We start from the raw sequence: 27,991 nt of genomic DNA on the forward strand, positions 1-27,991 counted from the left end.
TCAATGATGGGTGCCTAACATATAGAGGCACTGACAGGAGTACTAGGAACATATTAAAATAAATATCTGTTCATCACAAGTCCCTAGTCTCTGAGGCAGCCCAACACATAAAAAGATAATTACAATACAGGGTAACAATCACCTTGCTGACTCTGTATCCACAGCAGACCCTAAACCTGTGGGACAAGCAGGGCTTCAAAGAAGAGTTTTGTAAATATTGAGAGGGAGGGAGGTGATCCAGATAGAGGATTAGTTATTAATAAAAACACAGAAGAAATTGCAATAAAGAAAAAGCAAAGATGGGGTTATGTAGACTAGGGTGAGGGGGATCAGATCTACACCATGTTAGAGTTTGGCTTTTATCGTGAAAATTCTAGGGAGTGCCCTAAACAGATCTGATCTGTGGAGAGAACACACTGGCTGTAGTGTGGGGAATGAATTGGAGGTAGTGCAAGGCTAGAAGCAGGAAACTGTTTAGGTGATGGTTACAGTGATTCCTGCAGGAAATGAATTACTGACCTAAAATAGTGGCAAAAGGATAGAAAGAGTACATTCCACAGGACTTTGTGGACGGGAAAAGGAATATTAAAATCTTTTAAGATTTCCAGCTTAGACAGCAAAGTGTTTAGGGCAGCTGGATACTAAGCCAAAGAAGACTGGGCCAGGAGCAGGTTTGAGGAGGACATTGGCTTAGGAAAGAGAGTTTTTATTGACCTGTGAAGGCTCTGAGCGTGTTTAAGTGTTCTGAAGAACTATTAGAAAGGAAAAACACTTTTCTTAAAAAATTCTTTACTGCTCTTAAAAGAAAAAACAAAAAACCCCTTAAGATTTAGAGATAGATCTGCATTAACTTATATTTTCCTCCCTCCCTCCCTCCCTTCCTTCCCTCCCTTCTTCCTTCCTTCCTTTCTCCCTCTCTTATCTTGCTATAGAGAAGATAAAGTATAGGCTGACCTCATAGCAGGATTTATAAACTTCTAACTTTAAAGATTAAACACAGACACACACACACACACACACACACACACACACACACACATTAGCCTAAGAAGCTCTTTATTATAGCTCATTATTATACAGATGGGAGTACTAAAGTTCAAAATAAATTTCCGAAGTATGTAGCCAATAGTATTTTACAAAGGACATAAGATCACACTAACATATTTTTAGAAGACTGAGTTAATAATATTGATTTTATAATAGTTTTATGATTATATTCCCAGAATTTTTGATTGTCTGTGAAGTAATTCTGTTTCTGAAAGAAAAGTAGGACATAATCGAAAACTTAAAAATAATTCTCACATATGCCAGGGAGAAAAAAAATACATAATCAGAATATTTACTCCAGCATGAATGATATATGAAGTATTATAAACAATTCTTTATACTTTAGGATACATAGAAGAAATCTGCTCTACAGAGATCTTGAAATAGAACCCAAATAAATGTTTAGTTAAACAATGAAATTCAGACTCATTTTGGAAGTTTTCACAATCTTTGCAGTAAATTGAACTGAGTTTATCTATCATTCATAATTGCATGCAACTTGTCTTGATTAAATGCATAGTCAACGTGCATTTTGAAAGGAAACCATATTTTTATGTTACTCACTGAGTAAATTCAGTTCAGCTGAGTGAACACATTTGATTCATGTTTTATCATAGAACCAGGAAATATGTTACTATCTTCATAATAAATTGGGTTTAATTGTTAATCCTAAGGTAAATACTCATATCTTCTCTGGTTTGAACTAGCATTAGATATTTACTTTGAATTTGAATTTGTTCTTGATTGCCCAGTGCCTGGCTGCTGCCTCACAATGTAATTTAAATGTCTATGTCTTTTGCTTATTTCACATGTTGTATGTATATTTTGTTAGGAAATTATTATCTGAAAATACTTTGAGACCAATAGATTAAAACATTTGTGTCTATGATTACTTGGACCTGGGTTTTACAGTTAAAGAATTTTTTTTTTGGCAATGACAAATGTATCAAAACATTAACTCTTCATATTTTGTGTCTCATGGACCAAAAAAGCTTATGAAAAATTCTCACTCTAGAACATCTAGGGTAAACGAACAAACTGAGTATATGTATGTAGCTTCATGCCTGTTAACCTTCAAAGGAAAACACTGGCCAAATACTAAGCTAAGTGGGAATTGAAAAGCACTGAAAGGATAAATGGATTTTCATTTGCTGGTTGTAGTAATGATAATTCATCTTGGCGCAATGGTGAGGTTTGCTATACGCCTAATAGCAAGACATCATTTGGGGAGATTAATTACAAACTCTCCCTAATACAATACCTCCATTTATCTTTTCTAGATGCTCAAGCACTTGTTTACTACCGTGGCATGGGATAGTCCTCTTTGATAGATAGTCTAGACAGCCTATGGAGCAGTAGCTTCTCAGCTTTCCCCCTAGCCTCCCACAAACAGTCATTTCCCCTAAGAATGTTGTTCTTTTGACCCCCAGAATCCCTCACTAATTCATCAACAGCTATGCTATGCACTATTAATTTTAAATTCACCTTAACTGAATACTTTTCAGATCATCATTTGCTGCCTCCTTTAGTTCAGAAATGAAAACTTAGAAGAAATGTTAGTAAACTGAAAAAAAAAAAATCAAAAACCGAAAAACTCACTTAGGTTTCAAAGCCAGACTGTTCACAGAGCCCCCTTCTGGCCTTTCAATTTTAATCACTTGCCCCTCTTTTCATGCAGAGTTTGTAGGGAGCCCCTGCTTCAGTAGCCGGCCATTTTCTAAGTATTATGAATACATAGATTTTTTTTTCTTCAGAAAAAGTAGGAGTGTACAATGGGTAAATTGTTTTATTAATGTTGCATTTCAAAATCCCGTTAAATATGAAAGAACATAGAATTTTAGTCAAATGGCCCTTTTGGCTTTGGACACCCTACATTTCTTGACTCATGGTCTCTTTAATGTCAGTCAATGACATTTATGAGTGCCCTTTTTGTGCTGGGCACTGTGTGGAGTAGGCTTTAGAAAACTTCACAAGTTGTTAACACTGTCTATTAAAGAATTGTCCTTGATTTGCCAGAAGTCAAGAGGCAGCAGTCTGGAATGAAAATAATAGCTGGAAGGAATGTAAAATTAAATTGGTTAATTGATGTTTGTGGGCCATGAATAGCTCGGCAGTATCCATTTTGGTTAATTTGTGTAAAGCATAAACAGTAAAGGTCATTTATACTGACCTCGATTAGAAAAGTTATGCCATGTGTTAATTTGGGAATCCAGTGTAGATCCATAAATCATGCAGTTCTCCTGATTGATCAATTATATAACAGATCCAATTGACAAAAATCATTATGTGCATAACTTTTAGCCAAATAAATTATATTGAATGTACTCAAACATGGAAGAAGAGAGCATGCTGCCCGAGTTATGGCATAGAATGTTCCAAATTTATTTCCATAAGCAAGTGATTCCCAAAGTTGGAAGAACTCATCCTTAGTTTCATGTGATGATGTTGGCATTGAGAATTTTGTATGCAATAGGATAATCACACTTTAGTTTAATTAGTTAAATACATTTGACTGAAGCGGTGAGTCTAGAATTGAAGCTATCCTGGTAAAAAGTGGTAAGGGTATAGGCTATAATCTACATGGATTTTTATTTTCTTATTTTTCTTTTCTTTTTTTTTAAATTCTTTTTGTATGTACATGACAGTACTGTGTATTTTAACATTATGTATACATGGAATATAACATATTCTAATTAGGATCCCATTTTTTTTTAAAGAGAGAGTGAGAGAGGAGAGAGAATTTTTAATATTTTTATTTTTTAGTTTTCAGCGGACACAACATCTTTGTTGGTATGTGGTGCTGAGGATCGAACCCCGGGCCGCACGCATGCCAGGCAAGCGCGCTACCGCTTGAGCCACATCCCCAGCCCAAGGATCCCATTCTTATGGTTGTACATATTGAGGAGTTTCATTGGTTTTGTATTTATATATAAACATAAGAAAGTTATGTATGATTCCTTCTACTGTCTTTCCTATTCCTATGCCTCCTCCCTTACCTTCATTCCCCTTTGTTTACATGGATTTTTAAATTCAGCAAAGGTTACATAAAACTTTTCTATTAACAATGAACTGAAAAATACCAAGTGTGTAACTAAACATGGTTTAGTTTCGATTGAAAAAAAATCTACATTGCATTTTTCATTTGTGTGATGTTCTTGAATAACCTTCTTAAACTCACTCTTTAAAAGCATGTTTATGAACATATTTAAGGGGAAGTAAGACCCCTGCTAACTTATACAGCTTGTTTGCAAAGATCTATCTTACTGAGTTCTATAAAACTGCCCTGCAAAATCAGTTTTGGAGTAAGATTATTTCCAGGTGGAAGTCATATAATTGTGGGATGTAGAAAGCTGTGGCAGGAGATGGGTTCCAAAATGTTACAAGTTTATCAGTGGGGCTAATATTCAGGAAAGAAAGAGCACAAGGGTCCTTACCTTGGCAAAGAGCTCCTGGATACCAATAGTGTTTGTCGTGTGTCACAATGGTCCTTTCATCTTCCTCGTGAGTCTGCCAGAGAAACAAGACTGAACAAAGCCAGCCCATAGAGGCAGAAAGCATGATGCAGTGTACCAAGTAATTCTTTTACCCTCCCCGCCCCCACAATCTACTTGTCTAAATAGATGGTCATCTTGGACTCTCACCTCAAGTGAGGTGTATGTTCAAATGTTAACAACTTCTATGTCCTAGAAGCAAGAAACTGCAGACTTGGAAGGGACCTGAAGCAATCATCTGGTCTAACTCCTAAAGAGATAGATAGATAGATAGATAGATAGATAGATAGATAGATAGATAGATGATAGATAGATAGATAATTGAAGACTAAATTTGATAACGGTTACATAAGTCCACACAGGTAAATTAGTGGTAGAACCAAATCCTGGTATTAGTAACACCTTGCGAAGAGAGCTTTAGAAAACTCCGCTATCAAGAGTCGTGATCTCACTCTGCAGCTGTGATCTCTTTTATGTTACTTTTGCAGAATTTAAATTACGGAACTGATACAGTTACTTCTTCTCCAAGCTGTTAGTTTCCTGATGATTCTGTAACCATAACTTCTTACTTAAAAGGTGAAGTTTAGAACAGCAGGGAATGGATTTCAGATTTGCTGTTTTAAGGACTTAAGCAGCAACTTTCGAAAGATTACAGCTGAGAAGCCAGCCTTTGTTCCCAGTCCTTAATTGCTTTTCTCTAGCGATGGATTTGAAACAGCAATACAGACCCAGTCCTGACAGTAAATGCCTGGGAATTTAAGAAGATATTGCAAATATGCCACATCATAGGGTGTTTGAATTTCACTTTCTAAGTTGTAGATGTAGATCAAATTCATGTATCCTGCTCTAAGTGTGGTCAAACATGCAAATATTTGCTTTCTGAGTAATTTGCCCTAGTGACTTTGAAGCATTTTTGAGGAACAGTGGTGACATTGTTCTGCCCTGGCAGAAAACATATCCCTTGTCAGATGTCCACAGAGATCCCAACCATCTACAGGCTTATTATTAAGACACGAGTGCTGCACAGCATTTGGTAACCTTGGCTTCAACTTGACAGTATGTTATGTATATAAGTTATCACTTTGCCCAAGCTTTTATGAAGAACCTGTCTGGATCTTAACTGTTAGTTAACCAATGGGAGGGAGAACAAGAATTGTTTTAACTTTTTTTTTTTTTTTTTTTTTTTTGATACTGGGAATTAAACTCAGGGTTTCCACATGCTGGGCAAGTGCTCTACCATTGAGCTACACCCCCAGACCTAGGATTGTTCTAACTTCTGATGAGCCCATGGACCCCTCACACTTTTGCATTTGATGAGGAAGTATTAGATCATTGGCAAAGCTTGGAGTGATCATAGCTAGGAAGCTGTTCACTGGAAATTCTGTTTTCATAGCTACTGATATCTTCTGAATTTTTCACTTAAATCTGTTCAATCAGAAAATAGAAAATTTCAGCCATCCCAGGAGTGCCAGGGTTTGTATTTTTCCCCCCTTTGCCCAATCTGGTTCAGCCCTGAGCAGCAAGCTTTGGGGACCATCACATGATATATTTTGGATAGCCCTAAAGATAGGAGTATGAATAGCATATTCAAGTTTCTCTGGAGAAAGTATGAGAAAATTTCCCTGAAAAGAAGAAAGGAGAGATGGGCAGAACAAGCATAATGGCCAGTTATTTAGAAAACAAGTATTTTTCTGGCCAGACAGGGTGGTGCACACCTATAATCCCAGTGGCATGGGTGGTTGAGATAGGAGGATCACGAGTTCAAGGCCAGACTCAGCAACTTAGCAAGGCACTAAGCAACTAGTGAGACCCTGTCTCTAAATAAAGATAAAAAAGGGCTGGGGATATGGCTTATTAGTTAAGCACCCCTGGGTTCAATTCCCTGTATCTTCCCCCCTCCAAAAAAAAAAAAAAAAAAAAACAAATTCCTTCTAAGAGTTGCCAGCCTATTACTTTTTTGGTTCATACTGTCAGGTTTTTTTTCTTTCTTAATAAAGCACTACAATTTCTTTTCTAGGAAAAGTCATCTCGAACAGTATCAAACACTAAAAGGAGTCTTTGTTTTAAATCAGTAAAGGGAGTTAAAATTTGTCATGCTTAAAGATGTTTAAAATGGCATCGTTATTGTTAATGCATAAGAGAGAGAAGCTCAGACCAGGATAGTCCAGATAAATATTGATGTTATGAATTGTACATCTATCTGCAGCTGCTTTTGTTCATTTATTTAGCAAACATTTAGTCCTAGCCTGTGTAGTTAGGTCTATGAGGAAGTCAGTGAGAGAGACCAGACATATCATGCAAAAAGAGGAGCTGATAATAGTCCCAACTTTACCACTAAGGTACACCCCAGTCCTTTTTATTTTTTGAGAAGATTCTGGCTCAATTGCTGAGGTTTCCTCTAAATTGCCGAGGCTGGCTTCAAATCTGTGATCTTCCTGCCATGGCCTCTGAGTCACTGGGATTATGACGCCTGCCACCTTGCCTGGAGAGTCCCAACCTTCATCAAAAAGACATTAGAAAAAAATTTAGGGATTAATAAAGAGGTGATGCAGACTTTTAGGGGAAAGTGAATTTTAAGATGAACTTTGAAGGAGACAATGAACAAAGATGGTGGAGGAGGGGAGGTGCATGCTTGACTAAAAAAAGAAGCAAAATCAAAGGCGTGGAGGTAGAATGGGTAACGTATTAATGAGACAGAAAGAGGCAACAATTCATGCATAGCAGAATTATTCATCTAGCACCTAGAGACATTTCTCTAATCTGCAGTGGTTAAATATCTCTTTTACATGTGTCAGTACAGAGTTTCAGATCTCAGTTCCATGAAGATGTAGGGAATTTGCTTCTAGCGTCTTAAATTACGTAAGTCCGAGTTAAGGATTCTGTCAAATGTTGTATTGTTATGCTTTAGAGATGGTAAATTAATTCTGAAAGTATAAGGGAAGTGCAGCTGGAAAAATGTCAGTTGATGCTGTGAATAAAATAGCTCACATATGTTCAAGAAGCAGCACCCACTATTAGAGTTTGTGGACAATAGACCTTCTCCAATCTGTAAGAACCTTGGAGAAGAAGAGAGGAGAGTAAAACCACATCTTTCTAGAAAAGTTTGTAAACATATATCATTAAGCCTCAGAGTTTAGGTAATTCCTACATCACACAGATGAAGGATATGGAACATTTGATGAGAAATCACCATGTTATGACAAATTGACAGCTTCTTCTATATAAAATGATCTAGGCAATGTGAAAGGTTTTGCTTCATCCATCTCAGCCAACAGCCTGATCTTATTGCTGGTATGGAAGCATTGTCTTTATGCATACTTTTACTTAATGTTTTAACATCCAAAATGTTTAGATTATGCTCCTCTTGGATATAAAAGGAGAATTTGTTCCTTCCCTTGTTGTGATAATATTGTTGGCCCAGTCAGTAATTTTTTTAAAGATGGTTTAAACAGATGCCTGAGAAGTAAAAATAATTCCACTAAATATTGGTGATGCCTCTCAGAAACTGGAGGGTGGGGATAGGATCTTTATAGTAAGTCACATACTCTAGGATCCTAAACACTAGAATAGATACTCAAAACCAGATTGGTTAAAAAGCAGCTTGAGATCCTATAGAAACTAACCCAAATATGTCATTCTCCTTCAAATTTGTAGAGCTTTATGAACTCAAATCCTGAGAATGGAATTTCAGGAATGTTATTTTTAATTTTATTTTTAAAAACAACAAATTGTTTTTAGTTTTCTAAAAATAATTACAGGGCTGTGTGTGTGTGTGTGTGTGTAGGGGTGTGTGGTTCAATGGTAGAATGCTTGCTTAGCATCTGAAAGACCTGCAAAGATATAAATGCCAAATTACAAAGGTGAATTTTAGGTGATCAAATGTATTATGATTAATGTCTAAATATCTTTCCCATACTATTTTCTTCAAATGATTGCTTTCAATTCATTTCTTAATCACTCAGTAGTTAATATATAACACATGGATGGATGATACAAAAATCTAAGTCTGGATCCTAGTAGTTTTAAGCTATTTGAAAGAGAAGATATATTACACACAAAATAAATAACAAATGTGAAAGGACAGGACTAATATTCAAATAAAGTTTTATAGGACACCACAGTTGGCTTCCTTAGTATAGTGTGTATTTGATGGGCTCATCTCAGTGGGAACCAATTTATTTCAAAAATCTATAATATGATTCCAATGTATGGTGTTGAAAGTCATCTTAATTATTTTTGTAAGGTTGGGAAAATGTTTTTAAAATATTAAAAGTTTTAAAGTGAAAATGTTCTCTGTTTTGTGACCCTTATGAATAATGACAAATTGCATATAATTTATAAATATCAAAAATCTCACTGGTACAGTGGCACAGGCTTGTCATACTAGTGACTCTGGAGGCTAAGGCAGGAGAATTGCAAGTTCAAAACGAGCCTTAGCAACTTAGGGAGACCCTGTCTCAAAGAAATAAAAAGGATGGGGCTATAGCTTAGTAGTAGAGTCTGGGTTTCAATCTGCAGTACTGGGCCTGGGGGTGGGGGGAGAAAGAAAGGAAAGGAGACCTCCATACAGGTATAAATGAGCTATATTAACTGATATAGTTCCTTTGAATATTAAATGCTAAAAGGATGGCTAACTGTTTTCTGTAAATGATAATGAAAAAGAGTACATGTCAACTCTGTGAATGCAGCTTAAACAACTAAAAATGATATATTTTTTAACTGTAATACTAAGAAACGAAGGTTATTCACAGACTTAGTATTCTGTGAAAGAGCAGCAGAGAGGAAAAATCAAAGGATTCAAAGGAATTTATTGAGTAATGCAAAAATTCTCTTATGCAGAGACATTTTACACAGCAGGAACTTAAGTCCATGTGTGAGGCAGGCTGCTAGCATAGTAAAAAACAAAACAACACCGCCCCTCCCCTGCTCTCCTTCTCCCTCACCCCCCTCACTCCATTGACATGCATAGCTGGCCTGGTAGGTGTAAAAATAGACTGGCAGTGCCTGAACTGGAAATGGTCACTGAAGGCAGCCTGCAGTTGCTGGGGTTTTGAGTTCTCTGACTCGATCAAGCCAGCCAGCAGATGGGGAGGACTGGTGAGGGGCGTGTAGGGGAACTGAGCAGAGGAGCCAAGGATCATCTGGATGAATTGTCCATGTTAGTGTACCCCTGGGAGCCCTGGACAGAGTGCAGAGGGCAAGGACAGGCCCACTGACAGCTGAAGCCCCAGTGCTGAGATGGGGAATGCAGCTCTCTGCTCGTCCTGCCATGCGGATAAGAGTGTCAGAGCCCAAGGCAACATGCAGGACTTGGACAGAACTCCAGACTACTATGGCTATAACAGTGAGGACGTCAAAGAACCTGGGGTACGGGTAAGTTTTAGGCCACAGATGAGGGAGCAGGGAGGGAGGATGGTAGCATGGGAATCAACAGTGGAGCCCATTGGTCAAATCTCTCAACTTCCTGGAAGGAAGTTTTGGAATAAAAACCAATGTGATCAACCACCTGACTGCCTCTGATTCAGCGGCACACTGTTGTTCCCTCTTAATACTACCCAGAGCCACGTGTTGGTTTCTTCTTAGCTGTCACTCACTATGAACTGGCATTTGGGGATGAGCAATGACAGTGTCTCTTTAATTTGGAGCTTTGTCCAAAGCTGAACCTGTATATTATTATATTATAGAGTGACGCTCAGCAATATCGCAGAAACTCACTCATATTCAGGCTGCCAAATTCTTTTGCTTATTTATGTATTCATGTACAGTTTGTTTTCCACTAGATCACACAGTAATTTTAAGCATGTGCTTAGAATCCCAGTTTCAGCCTACAAGGACATTTTACTTCTAGTATTTGACTAATTTCAATGAGAAGACCTTTAAATACCATTCCAATTATGATAGTGACAGTTTGTGAAAAGGCTTGAACGTTCAGTAATCAAATATTTAAAATCATATTTCAAATTTTTAATAATTCACTAGTATGACACATTCCTAAAAATGAAAACAAAGGTTTATTGTGATTTTTTGAAAAAAGTTTTGCCTAGGAATTTCTTTCTGACATAGGTTGATTTTTAGATTTGCTGGATAATAAAGTTTATCTTTGATCTGTCTGATCTAGCCTCTTGACCTTATTGCAAGTTGATGTATTTCAGACAGAAATCATAACACTATGATATGTAGAATTTCTGAGTATCAAAAGGTGAGGGCTTTGCCCTTGTCTTAGAATTGTCTGATGTTTCCAGGGCTGACTAGAGGGTCTATAAGGCTTGTGAGGTAGTTTTCTTTCCTAGATGAATTGCATCATTGAACTTGTTAGACCATGGTGACAATGAAACCCAAACTTAGAATTTGTGAATAAAAGCACATGCAGAGTAATGTGTGCAGACAGCAGAAGTGAACATTAAGTAATGGAGTGAAGAACTTCCATTCTGGAAGTCACCTCTGGTAAACACAGATCTGAAAGGTGAGCAGGGAGGCAGTCCCTCCGGGCAAGGGAAGCCACTTACCTGCTTTAACAACCTTACAGGCAGGTTTGTGGCCAGGAGCAGTGAGTTTCTCTTTCCAGATCATAGTTTAAATGACTACCTCATAGGACATCCACTGTCGATCTCTCACATCAGTCACTTCTAATGGAGCTGAACTGAGGGGGTAAAAAAGGGGAAGGTCTCCACAAGCTTGCCTGTTGCAGTATATAAACATGTTCTCTATGAAATAATCACCTTGTTTGAAAGGTAATTTCTATGTTCATGAAATTTAAAAAATAGAGTTTAGACCATCCTTTACAATGTTAGTTAATAATTCCTTCAGTGCTTTTAAGTTGTTGAATATACTCCATTTCTTCCACCTTTTAAAAATCATTAAGAGAAAAGTGAGAGACAGAGTCATGACATGATCTAGGCAAGGAAGAACAAAGAGACCCTTGAACCTGGAGCATCCGGATGGAGGAAGAAGCAGTGAAAATGAAGATAGATATTTGGGGCCAAATAAACTTTGGCCTTATTAGTCATATTAAGAGATTACTTTTAGTGATAGGAGACCGCTGGTTTTGAGCACAGAAGTGTCAGTGTGACTTATGTTTGTTGCTACTATGTAGATACTAAAATGTGGGAGATCAAGGATGAAAACAGAGACAATTAAGAGATATCCACAATAATCTAGGGAAGAGAATGTAGTCAAACAGACCAAAATTGTGGTGGTGGAGGTGAGGAGAATGCAGGATAAATAAGCTAGAGTATGCAGAGTTTATGGACAGATTGTATGTGTGGTTTAAGAGAAAGAGAAGAGTCAAGTTGACTTCAATATTTTTGTTTGGACAACTAGAAAAAAAATAATTCTTCATTACCAAATGAAGAAGATTCAAAGAGTAGCAGTTCTGAGGGTGAGAACCAAGAGTTAGCTACATTGGAGATGACTGTTAGTCTCTCAAATCATATGGGTCATAATTTCCTAGAATCTATGCTGGGATACAAAAAGTTGTGAACATAGACGAACTCAATCTCATGCCTTTTTGATTTTTCTCTGACTTTCTTTATGTCCTCCATCCTCTTATCAAGATTGATGATATTTAGTTACCTGATTATATTAGGTTCTTTTGGGGAGCCATAAAGCAAATATATCCCTTATTTTGTAAGAAATTCCCTCCCTGGAAAATGAAACAAAGTAAAAAGTCTTTCTTAAGATACAAAAACTTGGTAGTACAATTGGAGTGACATTATGTTAATTAGAGGAGATTCAGGAACAGCTATGAAGTAAGAAGAGAGGAATTTCTATTGGAAGAGAGAAAAATTGCTACAGAAGATGGGTAACAGTTCACATGGAACACTCTCTCAAAATTAACTCACCCTGAAAGATACACAGTTTGACATGCTCTGCAGATATGTGATGCTATCCTACTTCTAGAAAGAAAGCAGAACATTTCATTAGTGAATTTAAGGAGCAGAAGAAAGAATGATAACCAAATTTGATAGTTTTCCAGAGGGACAAAAAGTAGCTCTGTCAGGCTCGGAATAACTGCTTAGACTTATAAGAAAATCTGGGTTAGGATTGGTTTTTGTGTTTTAGACATATCCCAGACATCTGAGTTAGGGGCCAGAAAGGAAGTTTGGAGGCAAAGAAGGAAAAGGAGGAAGGGAAGGGGTGGGCTCATTTTCTGGTTTGTGATATTCTGTCTACAATTTCTCCACTTTGGGCTATGGGATACGGGGTTGGGGGGGAAGAAAATGATGTTTAACTCAATATTAGGGGTGACCTAGGCAAAATGGTTTTATGCAGATTACGTTTCCCAAACTTAAGAAATCTACCATCTTTTGTTTCTTTTACATGTTGTTCTGTAAGACTGAAATTACTCCTTGAATTGTTTATACATTGCTTAATTTACACATTTTCCAGCATTCATGCTTGTCATAATTGATGATAAATAATTGCTAAGAGGTTCGTAACTTTTAATTGTTATATTCTTTTAAAAACATCTTTATTATTTTTTTATTTTGGTCCTGAGGATTGAACCCATGGGCACTCTTCCACTGAGCCATGTTCCCCACCCCTTTTTATTTTTTCATTTTGAGATAGGGTCTCCCTAAGTTGCTTAGAGCCTTTCTGAGTAGCTGATGCTGGCCTCAAACTTGTAATCCTCCTACTTCGGCTTCCTGAGTTGTTGGGGTTATAGAACTATGGCACTGGGCCTGGCCTAGAATATTCTTTTGTTGAGGGAAAAAGTAGACAGAGGTTTTGGCATGTCTTTTTCCTTCTGGAAATAAACTCAGGACTTATTTATGGAGTTTATTATATTCTTGGGTCAAAAGTCTCAAATACATTTTCCAGTTTTATCCATAATCACAAAAACTAACAAAATGTAAACTGAAAATACTAAAACTACTGAACTTTATATAAATTAGTATTTAACTCTTTTTCATACATTTTACTTAAAGTTGTGTATACCTGACCTTATTTGTAAAGATTACTGTAGCAGTAAGTAAAAAATCAGTCAGAAATTGTATTGGATATAAGTGAACAAAAATAACTTCTCCTTGAACAGTATTATTGTACATCCACATTTGAAAATTCACATGTAAACTTTAAGAAAGATAAAGTAAATCAGCAGAATAATTCCAGATAATTATATAACTAAAAACAGAAATTACAGAAAAACACTTAAAGAAATGAAACTGGATATCATTTTGACAACATGATACATTTTAAATTTAAAACAAATTAAAAATATAGAGAAAAAAGATGAGCAGCAAATATAAAAAAAATTTAAAATTCCATAATGAATAATAGTATATTATTTTAATAATGTATATACACATTAATGTTTAAATCAAGAGCAGAATTCATCAAACTGTGAAGGGTCAGAGAGTGAATGTTCTAATTTGTGGAGCACATGGTCTTAGTTGCAGCTACTCATCTCTGCTATTGAAGAGTAAAAACAGCCAGAAATTATAGATAAACAAATGAGCCTATAAGGGCCTACATATGAAAAAAATGGGCTATATACCCATAATGACTTAATTTTTTATTACTACTGCCAATTGTTTTAATTACTAAATTTGAAAATAGTGATTTTAGTTATTTTTATTAGTTTGTCAAAATATAAATTACCATGATAAATTACATTGAATATTAATTTAAGACAGATACAAAATATAACGATGTTCAATCTTAAGAAGACTGTTGAGACTGATAAACATTCTGAGGCATTCTATAAATGGTTCTAATTATTTGGAAAGCAATTTGAAAACATATTTCAAAGTTTGGTTGTAATTTCTATTCTTCATTTTACCAATCCAACAAGGACTCTAGTAGCAGGATTTGCATGGAGAAAAAAAATCATTAGCAATCTTTCTGTGCAGAGCTCCTCATCCCCAATTCCAAACAACTGGGTGAGCTGGAACTCAGATTCACCATTGTGAGTGTCCCATACCCATCCCTCCTTCACCCAAACCCTCAAGGGCCCTACTGAATTCCTATCCCCAGAGATCTTACTCCACATCCACCGAGAAAATGTCTATCTTTCTAATGAAAATGTAACTCTCATAGCATATGAGATGTGGTTGCCTCTTTCATTAACCCTTAAAGCACTCAAAGGTCTGCTTTTATTGCAATTGGCTTGGCAGCTCCAAAAAGAGGAGATGTTCAGGTGAGGATCAAGAACAAAATTTAGCTGTTTTTAAATTTTTATTCAAAATATGTTCTGGGAGTGCTTCTATTTTTTTTTTAAATCACAGAGGGGAAAACTATATCATCTTTCCATTTTCATTTATGCGGCTACTGTTGTATATATTTTAATTTCACTTATGAAAAAAGTAGTGCCTTGGATCCTATGGTAGTTCTGCCTGGGACATGAGTCAGTGAGGTCTTTCAGTGTGCATATGGGCAGCATAGAGAGGAACTTTTAGCTGTGTTCTTGTAAGGTGCAATCTAGAACAGTATCAGAAAGGCATCTCTATTTTCTTCTCTTGGCTTATATTTTTATTATGGCAACATTTGTAAATTTGCATGTTGTTCTAGGTGTACTATGCATTTTTCTTACATTAGGATCATTTTTATTGTAGTAGCTTTATCATATCAAATTAATTTGCTTTCTTCCAAAAGGAAAACAATAAATGTGATGTTTCATCATAAACATTGGTTAAATTATCTATCCTAGCTGATTTTCTAATTACCATCCTTCTCTTTTTATCAGTTTACACTCAGAGATTTTTTTAATTTCCTGGCCTTATTTATTTTAATAATTTCCCCTATGGTAGTAGAGGATTTTCAGTTCTTTATATCAGCTTTATCTTTATCCTATCAATTTGTTTATTGCCTCAGACCACGAATCATGAGTCTCAGTGTTATGATGAAAACAATTCAGTACTTTTGTTAGGCTGACTCAAAACACAGTCACTTGGCTCTTTATTGATCCAAGTATACTTATAGGTGCTGGCCACACAATGACAAGAAGACTAAATTCCTATAGTAAAGAGAAACAAACTGTAAAAATGTAAGGGAAGGAGGCACCCTGCCTATCTGAGGGGTGTGCTGAGCCTGTTTAAGGGAAAGATGGTCTGAAAGATGGTCCCTTATTCAAGGGAAAGTGTGGCAGAAGCATCCTGAACAAAGAGAAGGGTGGCAATGAGGTATGAGAGTGAGAAATGGCTCAACCATGGCAGAAGTTTGGGGTATTTCTCTAAATGTCATTTGTCTTGGTAAAGGAATTTAGTTTTCCTTCAAAATATAGTGGGAAGTCTTGAGGATTCCAGTCCAGGATATAAATGGTGGGCTTTCATTTAAGCTTTGAAAAGATTCTCTCTCTCTCTCTCTCTCTCTCTCTCTCTCTCTCTCTCTCTCTCTCTCTCTCCTCTCTCTCCTTTCTCCTCTTTCACTTTAATGGAGAATGGATTGTGGCTATAGCAAGAGGGGAAGAGAGATCAATTAAACTAGACGCAGATTAGATTAGGATGTTAACAATGAAAATGAGACATGATCAGACTCAAAATGTATTTTTGTTTCTGTAAAAGAATTGTGTTGAAGTTTTAAAAGAAAAAGAAAAGAATGGGTGTTTTGGCTTAAGCAATGACAAAAGATAGTACTATTTACTGAAATGTGTGTATGATGTCAAGAGTTACATTTTTCTCTGTTTTATATGCTAAATGATAGAAATAAAATACTTTAAATGGTATAGGGTGTACTGTCTTCTGAAGCAGTTATGTAAAAGATAAGGAAATTGTCTTTATGTAGTTAGTTTTGATGTGAACTCCAGTGAGAACTAAAAGTGTAATGGAAATGATTTTGCTACAACATTTCAAAGAATATGAAATGGCATAGAGTGTGGTTATGTAACTATTGGATGATTGATTTAAAGATAAAGATTGAGGGCTAGGGCTGTGGCTCAGTGGTAGAGCGCTCATCTAGCACGTGTGAGACACTAGGTTCGATCCTCAGCACTACATAAAAATAAATAAATAAATGTCCAACTACAACTAAAATTTGGAGAGAGAGAGAGAGAGACAGAGAGAGAGAGAGAGAGAGAGAGAGAGAGAGAGAGAGAGAGAGAGATTGAAAGAAGATACAGCTTTTGGTCCCTAGGAGCTTACAGTCTAATTTTAGAAATGGAACTTATCCACATGTAATCAATTAATTATCAAACACCATAGAATTAAGTGGCAACATGAATGATAAAATGGGTCTCATAGGACACCCAAGAAGGGGAGGACTAGAGTGGGCCATGGTGCTCAGGAAATGTCTCTGGAACAGGAAAATTCAGCCATTTGTGGCAGAAGAGCTGCGCCACCTGCTTACAGTTTGAAATGCTTCCATGCAGGCTAATTAACTAGATAGCTGCTGCTCTGAGCTCACCAAGCTGTCCCTTCTAGTGAGGCTGAGCGACCTCCATCCCCAGGATTTCCCCTCCTGTCCCCATGGCTCAAAGAAGCAAACAAGGGCATAATGTCTGGACTTCTGGGACCACCCTGACCCTTGATTGTTATAGCCACTGTTTATTATGATTGGTTGGCATCTGAACCCTTCTAGTTGTTGAATATTTTGAATATTCTACTTGCTAATGGAAAAGGGGAGCTTGAAGTAGATGCTGGAAGCAGACTATAACCGGGGTTCCTATTTGGAAGAAATAGGAAATACTGATGCTTGTGCATTCAGTAAGGATTTAATGACCAGGCATTGGACTTACCAAGATGAATTGAGACATGCAACCTTGGCTTGAAGGAAGTGCAACCTAAAGATGGACAAAGCTGGAGTTCCGATATCATGTCACAGAGTTGCAAGAAAGGACAGGGTATTATAGGGTATTATGGAACTCCTGAGTTTCAAAGAGTTGCAGAAAGTTAAGTCTTCATGCATGGTAGATCACATATGGAATCTTGGAGTAAGGAGTGATGTGTCTGATTGAGAACCATTGTGTAAATCTCATGTCTATAATACCTAGCTTCTATGGGGCATGTTTGGAACCCATGACATTTGGGTAAAAAGCATGGGATCAGATTATCAAAAGCTTCATAAGCCAAGATTTAGAACTTGGACTATATTATAGGGAAAGACCAGCAATCAAAAACTGTTTTAGGAGAGTCAGTTAGGTTGTGGTTTGTATGCCACAAACTCTATTCTTTTTGACATGCTTAACAAAGTGTCTACCCTCTCCTAAGTACTTAATAAAATTTGTGGAAAAGATAAATGAATTGATGACTCAGAAATGATTCAAGGTAACAAATCTAGCTGTGGGCATTTTCCAGCTGCACCTGACACGTCCCCAGAGTATGAGACTGTGAAAAGTGAAAAGGTATTGGAGGTACAAAAAACATTTCCAAAAACACTTGAAGACCTTGTTGTCTAAGAAGTTTTAATTCCAACGTTTTGTTGCAGAAAGGAATGTGACTTTACTACAATGACACACATGACTGCTATAAAATATTAATGTATTTATAATAGAAACTAATGGATTTTCTTGAATTGTTATCAATTTTAAATACTAAATTTTATGTAAAATGTAATAGTCACATTTTATGGAAAATTGTTAAGATTATATTGTGATAAGAGAAATAATTATAATTTAAACAAAATCTAATATATTCCTATTAGATTTTTCTTGCAGTGAGGAACATCCAAACCAAAATTTTTATTTATTTGAGCCGTATAATTATTTTAAATAATATTTATTCTGCTGCATCTCATAGGATATGTTCCACTGCACCCTCAGTGGCTTTCAAGGGTACATGTGTGACAATGGAGCTGAGAAGCCACTGTGGAACCAGCTCCCTTCTCAACATTATTTTGTTTCCTTCCCACACAGACATCTGCTGTGACTCTTACTCACTCTCAGTTGCTGTTTTGGATTTAATGTCCCTCTAGTTAAATTTATTACACCACAAGAAATATACTTGTTTTCTGATTCCTTCATTTTTACTTAAGGGTTTCTCTTTGAACTTTTAACCAAATTATATCACATTTGATTGTCAAAATTTCAGAGGTTCGACACTTAAAAGCATATGTTTATGTCAAATTTGTGAAAGCTTATGTGGCTGTAATATAACTTGTTTCGTAGCTTTCTTTAATATTTGCTTATAAGAAGTAAAAATAATGCAATGATTATTTGAAGGATAGTCATTTCACTGGTGTCTTAAAGCTAGTCAATTGTATCTAAAAGCTATGTGAGAGTTAAGTGTTTAATAATAGAAATTGTACATTGAACGTGTTTTGATGAATTATTAATGTTGCTGACATATCGTTTATTTCAATTTTCTCTCCACTCTTTACTTACCTCAGTCATCACTGAGTTACAAAGGAGGCTATGAAGTAAAGCTTAGATTCTACATGATTTTTGTAGCAATTTCTATATTCTAACAACTCTTTTATTAAATAAACACACGATGTACTTAAATTTAGGTCTCTAAGATTGGTATGTTGTCTATTGAAGAATTCTTTATCAAGGAAAAAATACAAGAAATTAGATTTCTCACAAGGTATTGGAACTAGAGCTGAAGCTTCTTTGAATTTGTTATTATAGTATCTTTCTAGAGTGCTGACCTTTTGGAGGAAATTTTAAAAACACCTACTAAAACATCTGGTAAGGCAACAAAATATAGATTTGGTAAAACTCTTGCCTTTTTGAAAACCATTGACTGTTACCTATAGGTTTCCCACAAGAATGATAAAAGGAAAATAATGCCTTTCATAAAAGACATTCAACAATTTTCTGTTAATAAGGTGTTATGTTTCAAAAATTTGTTTATATGTCTATAATATCTGATTGTTTCTTTTAAAAGTAGTTTATGACTTTCAGCTTATTTGTTGTAACAGCATACATTTTTAAATTAGATAATAAGTGGTGATATATAGAGTATATTTGGGGTTGTGTGATAAATGCATGGGATAAAAGTTCTAGTCAGTCCTGTATGTCAGTACTTCCCAAAGTGTTCTGTAAACCACCCGATCAGAAGAATCATCTGGGTTTTTTTTTTTTTTTTTTAGTTATTGTTTGTTTGGGGGAGGGGGTTTACTTTTAAGAATGATGTAAATTGCAAAGCTTCACTCCAGGCCTCTTGAATCTCGGTGGTGGGAGCCAAGAATATTTACTTAAGAAAATGAAGCATGATCTCTAAGTTCTGAAGTGTGATGGCCCCTGCTTTATGTCATAAGAAGTTGACTTTACTGAAGAGATGGGTCTGAATATGTAACAGCAGCACATAAGGTCACAGGAGTGAAAAAAAAAAAAAGTCCTTCACATTTTATTAAGTCTTTTCTGTCCAGATTGGTTCAACTAGTTGCCAACACTCTATTTGGCAGCAGTTAAAGAAGCAAAGACCACACAGGACATGTGAGAACAGAGGATGTTCTGCCAGCAAACAGGCCTTCCTGCAGTTCCTAGGCATCACCTTCAAATTAAGAAAGTGTCTATCCTGTATTGCAGGGGAGTCTGAAACTCCTTTACTTAAGTTCTACGTTCAAAAACTAATAATCACTGTATCCCTATGTAGAGAGCGTTCTTTTATTCATTATTCAGCCTTGTCAACTCCCATCAGAAATCTGGTCACTGAGGGACTATATGAGGTTGTTATGGAAGTGTGTTCCCAATTTTTAAAAGGCAGAATTTCATTCCACTGTTGAGCAGCCAGCTTGAGCAGCAAGATTGTTCAGAATGATCTGTTACTCACTTGGAATTGAAGTCCAGTACAATATCCTGGCTGGATTCCAGACTTCTGCCTAAAAAGTCATGTAGCACATGAGAGATGATTAACAGAATTCTTCTGGACTCATTAAAAGTTCTTAGAACATCAACAATTAAAAGACAAATTTTAGACAAATTAAATTTAGCAGAGTTTATTTATGCAAAGAACAATTCATGATTCAAGCGGAACTTAGAACCAGAGCTCCACTTAGCAACATGGGCAGGCAGCAATTAATAGTCAGAAAAAGGAAATGACCTGCAGAAACAGCTTGACTGGTTCAGCTCTGCATTTATCTTAGTTGAGCATGGTGTGATGAGGCATTTGCCTTATCTGGACATGATCTGATCAATTGGCAGCCTGTGATAAGGTAAAGTTGCAATTCATTTTCATACTAAGTTAGGTTGCTGTCAAAGTACTGAGACAGTTTCAGGCCAAATTTTATTTAATTTTTATTTATTTATTTTATTTTATTTGACACAACTAGTGCAAAATATCAAATATGCAATACTCCATATATTTAAAAATTTTACATAACAATTATTTTAATTACATTTTAATTATTATCTGAAGTATTAAATAAATTTTTTTTCAAAAAAGTAAATAATTCTATTCTATAAGTCTACATTTTTTTCTGTTATATGATATATAACTACAGATCATAGAACAAATCTTTTCCTTAGTGATTGATGATTAATTCTGTAAAGAACTAAGTAGACATGCCAATAGCCATTCCTATTTTAAATGTGACCCATGCAATTACAGCAATGTGCCATAACTTCCTCATAGACATTGTCAACTTAGTTATGGATGGTAGGTTTCCTGCTGGTCCATCCTGGATTTAATCACGTGATCTGACCTTGAGACCAGATCTGTCATATTCAGCATCATCAGTGACTTAGAGGTGGAAAATAAGAAAGGAATAAAAAAAGGTATATTTGAATACAAATACAATATAAGAATTTGTATGCCTGCTTCCATATTAATTATTAAAAATATAGTTATAATTTATTATTCTCTATTTTCTACCAATTTCTATAATTTTGCTCTGTATAGCATTTTTAGAATATAATTTTTGTTTACTCCTTATAATAGCTTTGTGAAGCAAGTACTAAAACATATTTTATTAAATGACTATTATCCCAATACACCATTCTCATGGATTTACGTATATATGAGTAAGCTAAGACTTGAATTCACTAAGTCTTTCCATGTCACACAGGTCATGCTAAGTCACAGAACCATAATTTAGAAAGTTAGTTCTAAGCCTATTTGCTATGTTGACTCTTTAAGAAAAGAGAATGAAAAGTGTCATTAGAGAAAATGAACAGCAGTCTGTAAGATTTTTGACACTTGAAAACTTTCAAGTAAGATTGCTCCCAAGCAAACAAATAATTCAGGAAATTGTAATAGTTAGATGAAGAGGGAGAGAAGAAAAAAATCTTTAAATCTAGAAGAAAATAAAGAGAAGTATTTCATTGACTTCAGCATTAGAGAGCATAAAAGTAATGGAATAAAATATAAAAATATTGGCTTATATAGCTTATACTTTTTACTTCATATAACAAACTTCTAAAAACTGGCAAAAACCCCACAACAATGTTATCTGATCTATATGCAGAGTTTAAAAACACATTTGAAACTCTGAAAGGACAAAAAATATATGAATAGACAAATCAAAGAAGGAAAAAATGTAACTATATGCCTAAGTTTTTGAAATCTTCAAGAATGACAAAGGAAAATCAAAACCATGATGATAAACATATGAATTGAGCAAAGCAAATCTGAGCTTAAGAATTGTGTTGGGATGTCCTTCTGCATTCAGTTGAAGGGCAGTTTGGAAAGGCTTATAGGTATACCAAGAATTTTTATCCTTTGACATGATTATTCTACCTTTAGGACACCATGGAGACTGGGATAAAGAGGTACAAAAATTTTTATAACAACATAAAATAATGAAAATGGAAGGAACTAGTTCTGTACAAATCATTGGGGAAATCTAAAAACAATGATAGTCCATCCACAATCATTATGAGATTTAGATTATGTTTCAAAAGTTTCCGTGGTAAAGGCAATACTTATTTTGTGACGTTAGTTTTTAAAAACAAAAGACAGAATATTATCCCAACTTTATAAAAGTATTTTCTACCCACACATACACATATTACTGTGTATACAGAAAATTCTAGAATAAAACTGACAAAAATATTCAGTGTTAAGTTTAGGTAATGGGATCATGGTTGACAGCCATAATTTTTTAAATTCATGTTTTAAGCATTCTACTATGAGACTGCATATAAATATATATGTGGATGTGTAAGTATGTACATGCATATGTGTGTGTATGTTCATATGCATATAAAATGATCTCCCTGTCTTTTATAAGAGAAGGGAAAGCAAAAATGGAGTGAGAGAACATAGAAATATGTGTAGTTTTAGGCAAATGCTCTAGTGGAATATACATATTTCTATGTTTCTTTGGGTTTCATAACAAATTTACATATCACATGTATTTAGACTTCCAATCAATTTGGAAGAGAGGACTTATGGGTACATTTTTTAGTACTTAACTTTTACCAAGAAGAGAGACTTTACCATTATCATTTCTTAAAGGTGTAATCAATGGTTAAACAACAAGTGTAGTGATTGATTAAGAACAGCTGAGAAAGTTTCTGGAAGCATCTTGGAAACAGTCCAAGTTTAAATCCCACTCAAGGAAATATGTCAGTATGCATGAGTAAAAATCTGCATGCTGTTTTAGAAACAGAGGAACAAATGTTGTCTTTGAAACCTACCATTTCTGTGGAGCTTGAAAGTTTTCTTCTTTGCATGTCAGTAGTGACAATTGTGATAGAGACATTGCTCTTGTCTCACAATATTACTTTGAAACAACATAACTATGTCCTTGAAAGTCACAGCTTGTGTGTTAGAAACATTAAAGAAATCTTCATATTCTGGAGGTGTCAGTGTTATAAGTTCAAACTTCTGGTCCTTTCCCTAACACAAGAAACGGATTTAGGCACTAAGGGGGGATCAAAATCTGAGTTCTGAGCCAGGAACATTATTGCCAGAGGTTTGCTCTGGGCAGGAAGAAGCAACAACCCTTATAAGTCAATGAACAGTGAAAAAAGTATTCAGCACTTTTTACGGGGAGTTGGGAAAGTAAAAATGAATGGTGGTAATGAATGGCAGTCTCTTTAGTAAGACTGATTGGGTACCAGTCTCAGCACTGCCATTTATTACCCCCAAATCTCTGGACAAGAGGCTTAATTTGCTAAGCCTGAGTTGCTCATTTGGGAGGTTTATGAGGATTAAATAAGATTATGAATATATTTGTCCTGTACTAAGTTATCAATATTGTAGCAGAAGATACAAGAAAGAAATATAAAGAGTGCAGATATTATTCATCTCCCCAAGGTTCTGAAAGTCTAGTTGAATAGTCGAATATCTATACACGAAAGCAAATTACATTTTTATAGAATCTTATGAGTAGATAAATGACATAAAAGAAAAAGTCAGTCTAGATAGCATGTAGAATCCTAGTATGATGTGTTATGTCATTCTCTATTCTGTAAGAAAACATTTGACATTTTTAATAAGTAATCACTAAAACTTTATGGGTGTATATAAATCATGTAAAAAATGTTGAATAGACTTGTTTGCCTGATGTCCTTTTTGGCAAGTCTTTAATCTTAAAACAAAATATACTGGATAAAACTATAGTAAACCTAATCAAAACAACAGAAAACTATAGTAAACCTAATCAGAAGAGAGAAAGTATTATATTTCAACCCAGTTTAATTTGGTGGATGAACAATATTTTTCTGGCTATAGTTAATTCTGCCTTGTGAAAAATAATTTGAATGTTTTTATATGTGTAAAAGTTACCAAATTCTTGCTTTAGCAATTTTCTGTTTTTTTTTTTTTTTTAGCAATTAAAGTGGTTGTCACTTGTATTTTATATTATCTGTTTCCAGCTTTACCTAAGAGTAAAATATATGATACTTTTCTTCCCAAAGTTCTTTTACCATCATAGTCATCTTTATTTTAGGCATTGAGCTAGGTTATGGTAAATCTGAAAAATTTAAGATATGGTTCCTGCTTTCAAGTGAGTTAAAATTTTGTTCTAAAAATAGGCTACATGACTTTTGCGTTCTCTCTCTCTCTCTCTCTCTCTCTCTCTCTCTCTCTGTCTCTCTCTCTCTCTCTACACACACACACACACACACACACACACACACACACACTCACCTGTTGAAGGGAAATATTTGTTAAAAAAAAAGGAAAAGGGGAATTAAGTATGTAGGTTCCCTATGACTGAAGGGAAGTAGATTTTATATGCATAATAATTCTTAAAGAAAATAGCCTCCCTCCTCTTTAAGTCAACAACTTAGGCATACCAACAGTCTCTTTTACTTAGGAGATTAATCTTACTCTAACTACTGTGAATATTGAAATATTACTTTTTTATTCTAAAAAAAATGAGTAGTCATTAATTCCTCTTCTTTGGGAAATATATATGGTTACTTTGTGTCAGATACTGTGTTGGGCAGTGGACACAGAACGATGTATAAATTGTGGTCTATATTCTACCCCGCAAGGCCAGGCCAGTAGGGGACATAGACATAATACAGATAAACTGGGGAACTTGCTACAGCTAAACACAACAGCCGGCATAGTATCATGCCTGTAACTAGCAGCCAACAAAAATTGATGAGTAAGTGAATGCTCTTGGTGGTAAGGGAATTCAGAGAAAAGGAGCATGGTCAAACTTGAGGTAGATTCTGGGGGCTGTCCTAAGAAGCCATCCCTCAAGCTTCCCAACAAACCAAGAATTTCTTTTGAAAGCCACCTCAGAAGGAGTTCAGATATTATTAGTTTTTTTTTTTTTTTAATTGACTGAGTTCCAGCAAAAGGATTTTGCAGCTTAAGCTACAATGTTGATAGGGGAGCGGGGTGGGGAGTAGGGGAGAGGAGGGAAAGACGGAGGAGGGGAATACAGTGCAGGGTGAAAGCTATGCCTACTTGATTTCCTAATCTTTTTTCCACTGCATGTGCTGTGTACTGTAATTCACCAGATACATTCCTTTTTTAAAGCCAGTTTCCATCCTAGCTCTTACATTTCAGTGTAAAATTACACAAACCCTATACCTTGCATATAGTTTAAATTGGATTGCTCAAACCATTCTTGACAATTGCAGTTCATAGCACAAGGGTAAATTTTTAAAAATGTAGCAGGTCACATTGAGGAGCATTTTATCCATTGAGGATAAAACAACATCCCAGTCTTATGGGGAAATATCAGCCACATGGTATCAAAGGTCTGAGCTCATGGGAAACTTCCTGTACAGGATTCTGTTTTAGTTTCACTGGTGTTCATATGCATGTGTTCTCTCTCTCTCTCTCTCTCTCTCTCTCACCCCTCCCCCCACCCCTGACTCCAACAGTTTCTATTTTGTCAGCATTCCTGCATTTCATGATAGGTTGACAGTATTTTCTTCCCCAGGCAGCTGCTTCCATATCCCTAGCAGTTTCTAGGACAGTGTAAGGAGAGAAAGAAAAATCCATTATCTGCAGAAATATGAGTCACTTCCAGATGTCTCTCTATGACCTATGTTTTTAGTCCATGAATCGCTCCTGGACCTTTTAGTCTTCTATTTTCAACTTCTTGATTCTCAGTCATAGTTCTTCAAATTTAATCAGTCTAAAACCAAATAATTGTCTTCTTCAATTTTAGGGTATTCTGTTCCCCCAAATTCCTAATCCTGATTAAAAGTGTTGTATGCCAAAGCTAAAAGTCTCCAGGTTTGCAAGTGATATAGCCTTTTTATATGACAGACTTTTCCCTGATGGCATTGCTTGCCAAAACTATTTCAGTAGTCTCAGAGTGACTTAGAAACCTCATTCTATGTTTTTCTGCAACTCTAAATATTACTGGAGTGACCATTTTAAAATAACATTCTGATCTTTCCTCTTCCTATCCATTCACCTACAGGGTAACAATCTTCTAATCATACAGAGCATTCCTGGTCTGGGTCTTCCTTGACTTTCAAAATTTTACTTCTTTCCCGTTTCCATGATTTTTGTAACTCACACATACCGACTTATAGTTTTCTCCCTTCTGAGTTCTGTACATCATGACATTGAACCTGCTGGACCCTGTGCCAGCTATGTTTTGCAACTGACATCACATGAAACTTTTATCAAACACTATGCTGTGATTTGTAATCTAAGTGTAAACAGGAAAATATGAATCTTTGAAGGAATGTATCATCTTATTTCTTGAGTCCTAACATCTAGCATAATGACAGGCATACAACAAGAGCTTCAAAAATAATTGACTGATTCTTAACAAAACAACCTGTTGTCAGAGCCTAGTTAAGTTATTTTAACTATTAGTTATCAAAATTATTTGTTTGACAAACATTTTCTTTTTTTTTCAAATTGAAAGCTATGATATATACATACATATATATTTAAATAGGTCCAGTTATATATAGGTCTTTTGAATAATTTAATCAAATTAATTCAGTGAGTCAAACCTGCAAGTAATTTTCTCAGAGAGTTCATGTGCAAATATTCTTTTTTTGTTGTTTTAATTAACATTAAATTTATTGACACTATTGCATACCATTTGGCCAGCGTTATGGGGTCAGGAAATGACTGTAAAAATAATTTAACTTAATTTTGTTGCATATGAATTTCCAGTTTTCCCAGTACCATTTGTTGAATAGGCTATCTTTTCTCCAATGTATGTTTTTGGAGCCTTTGTCTAATATAAGATAACTGCAATTATGTAGGTTGGTCTCCGTGTCCTCTATTCCGAACCATTGGTCTACCAGTCTATTTTGGTGCCAATACCATAATGTTTTTGTTACTATTGCCCTGTAGTATAGTTTAATGTCTGGTATAGTGATGCCACCTGCTTCACTCTTCTTGCTATGGATTGCTTTAGCTATTTTGGGTCTCTTCTTTTTCCAGATGAATTTCATGACTGCTTTTTCTATTTCTATGAGGAATGTTATTGGGATTTTGATCAGAATTGCATTAAATCTGTATAGTGCAAGTATGTAGTATGATCATTTTGACAATATTAATTCTGCCTATCCAGGAACAAGGTAGATCTTTCCATCTTCTAGGGTCTTTTTAAGTTTCTTTCTTTAGCATTCTGTAGTTTTTGTTGTAAAGCTCTTTCACCTCTTTTGTTAGGTTGATTCCCAAGTTTTTTTTTTTTTTTTTGAGGCTTTTGTAAGTGGGTAGTTATCCTCATTTCCCTTGCAGAGGATTTGTCACTGATATACAGAAATGCCTTTGATTTATGGGTGTTGATTTTGTATCCTGCTACTTTTCTGAATTCATTTACTAGTTCAAGAAGTTTTCTGGTGGCATTTTCTTGGGTCTTCTAGGTATAGAATCATATCGTAGGCAAATAGTGCTAATTTGAATTCTGCTTTTCTTTTTTTTTTCTTTTTTTTTTATTGGTGGTTCATAACATTACATAGTTCTTAATACATCATATTACACGGTTTGATTCAAGTGGATTATGAACTCCCGCTTTTACCCCGTATACAAATTGCTGTATCACATCAGTTACCCTTCCATTGATTGACATATTGCCTTTCTAGTGTCTGATGTATTCTGCTGTCTGTCCTATTCTCTACTATCCCCCCTCCCCTCCCCTCCCCTCCCCTTTTCTCTCTCTACCCCTTCTACTGTAAATCATTTCTTCCATTTGTATTATCTTGTCTTACCCCTCCTTTCCTCTTATATGACATTTTGTATAACCCTGAGGAT

The 27,991-nt window shown here is 35.5% G+C and overlaps 1 protein-coding gene across 11 annotated transcripts in view; it reads left to right on the top strand.

Moving 5' to 3' along the window:
• The first annotated feature begins 9,548 nt into the window (after positions 1-9,548).
• The window catches only part of Ank2 (ankyrin 2), a 230,350-nt gene continuing 211,907 nt past the window's right edge, over positions 9,549-27,991 (top strand). For all 11 annotated transcript variants that reach the window (XM_077803582.1, XM_026389696.2, XM_026389699.2 and 8 more), the window contains exon 1: positions 9,549-9,911. In XM_077803582.1, coding sequence (XP_077659708.1) covers positions 9,777-9,911 — 135 coding nt within the window. In that variant the 5' untranslated portion in view covers positions 9,549-9,776. The remainder of the gene's footprint in view (positions 9,912-27,991) is intronic.

The sequence above is a fragment of the Urocitellus parryii genome, chromosome 10 (genome assembly GCF_045843805.1).
Source record: "Urocitellus parryii isolate mUroPar1 chromosome 10, mUroPar1.hap1, whole genome shotgun sequence".
NCBI classification, from domain to species: domain Eukaryota; kingdom Metazoa; phylum Chordata; class Mammalia; order Rodentia; family Sciuridae; genus Urocitellus; species Urocitellus parryii.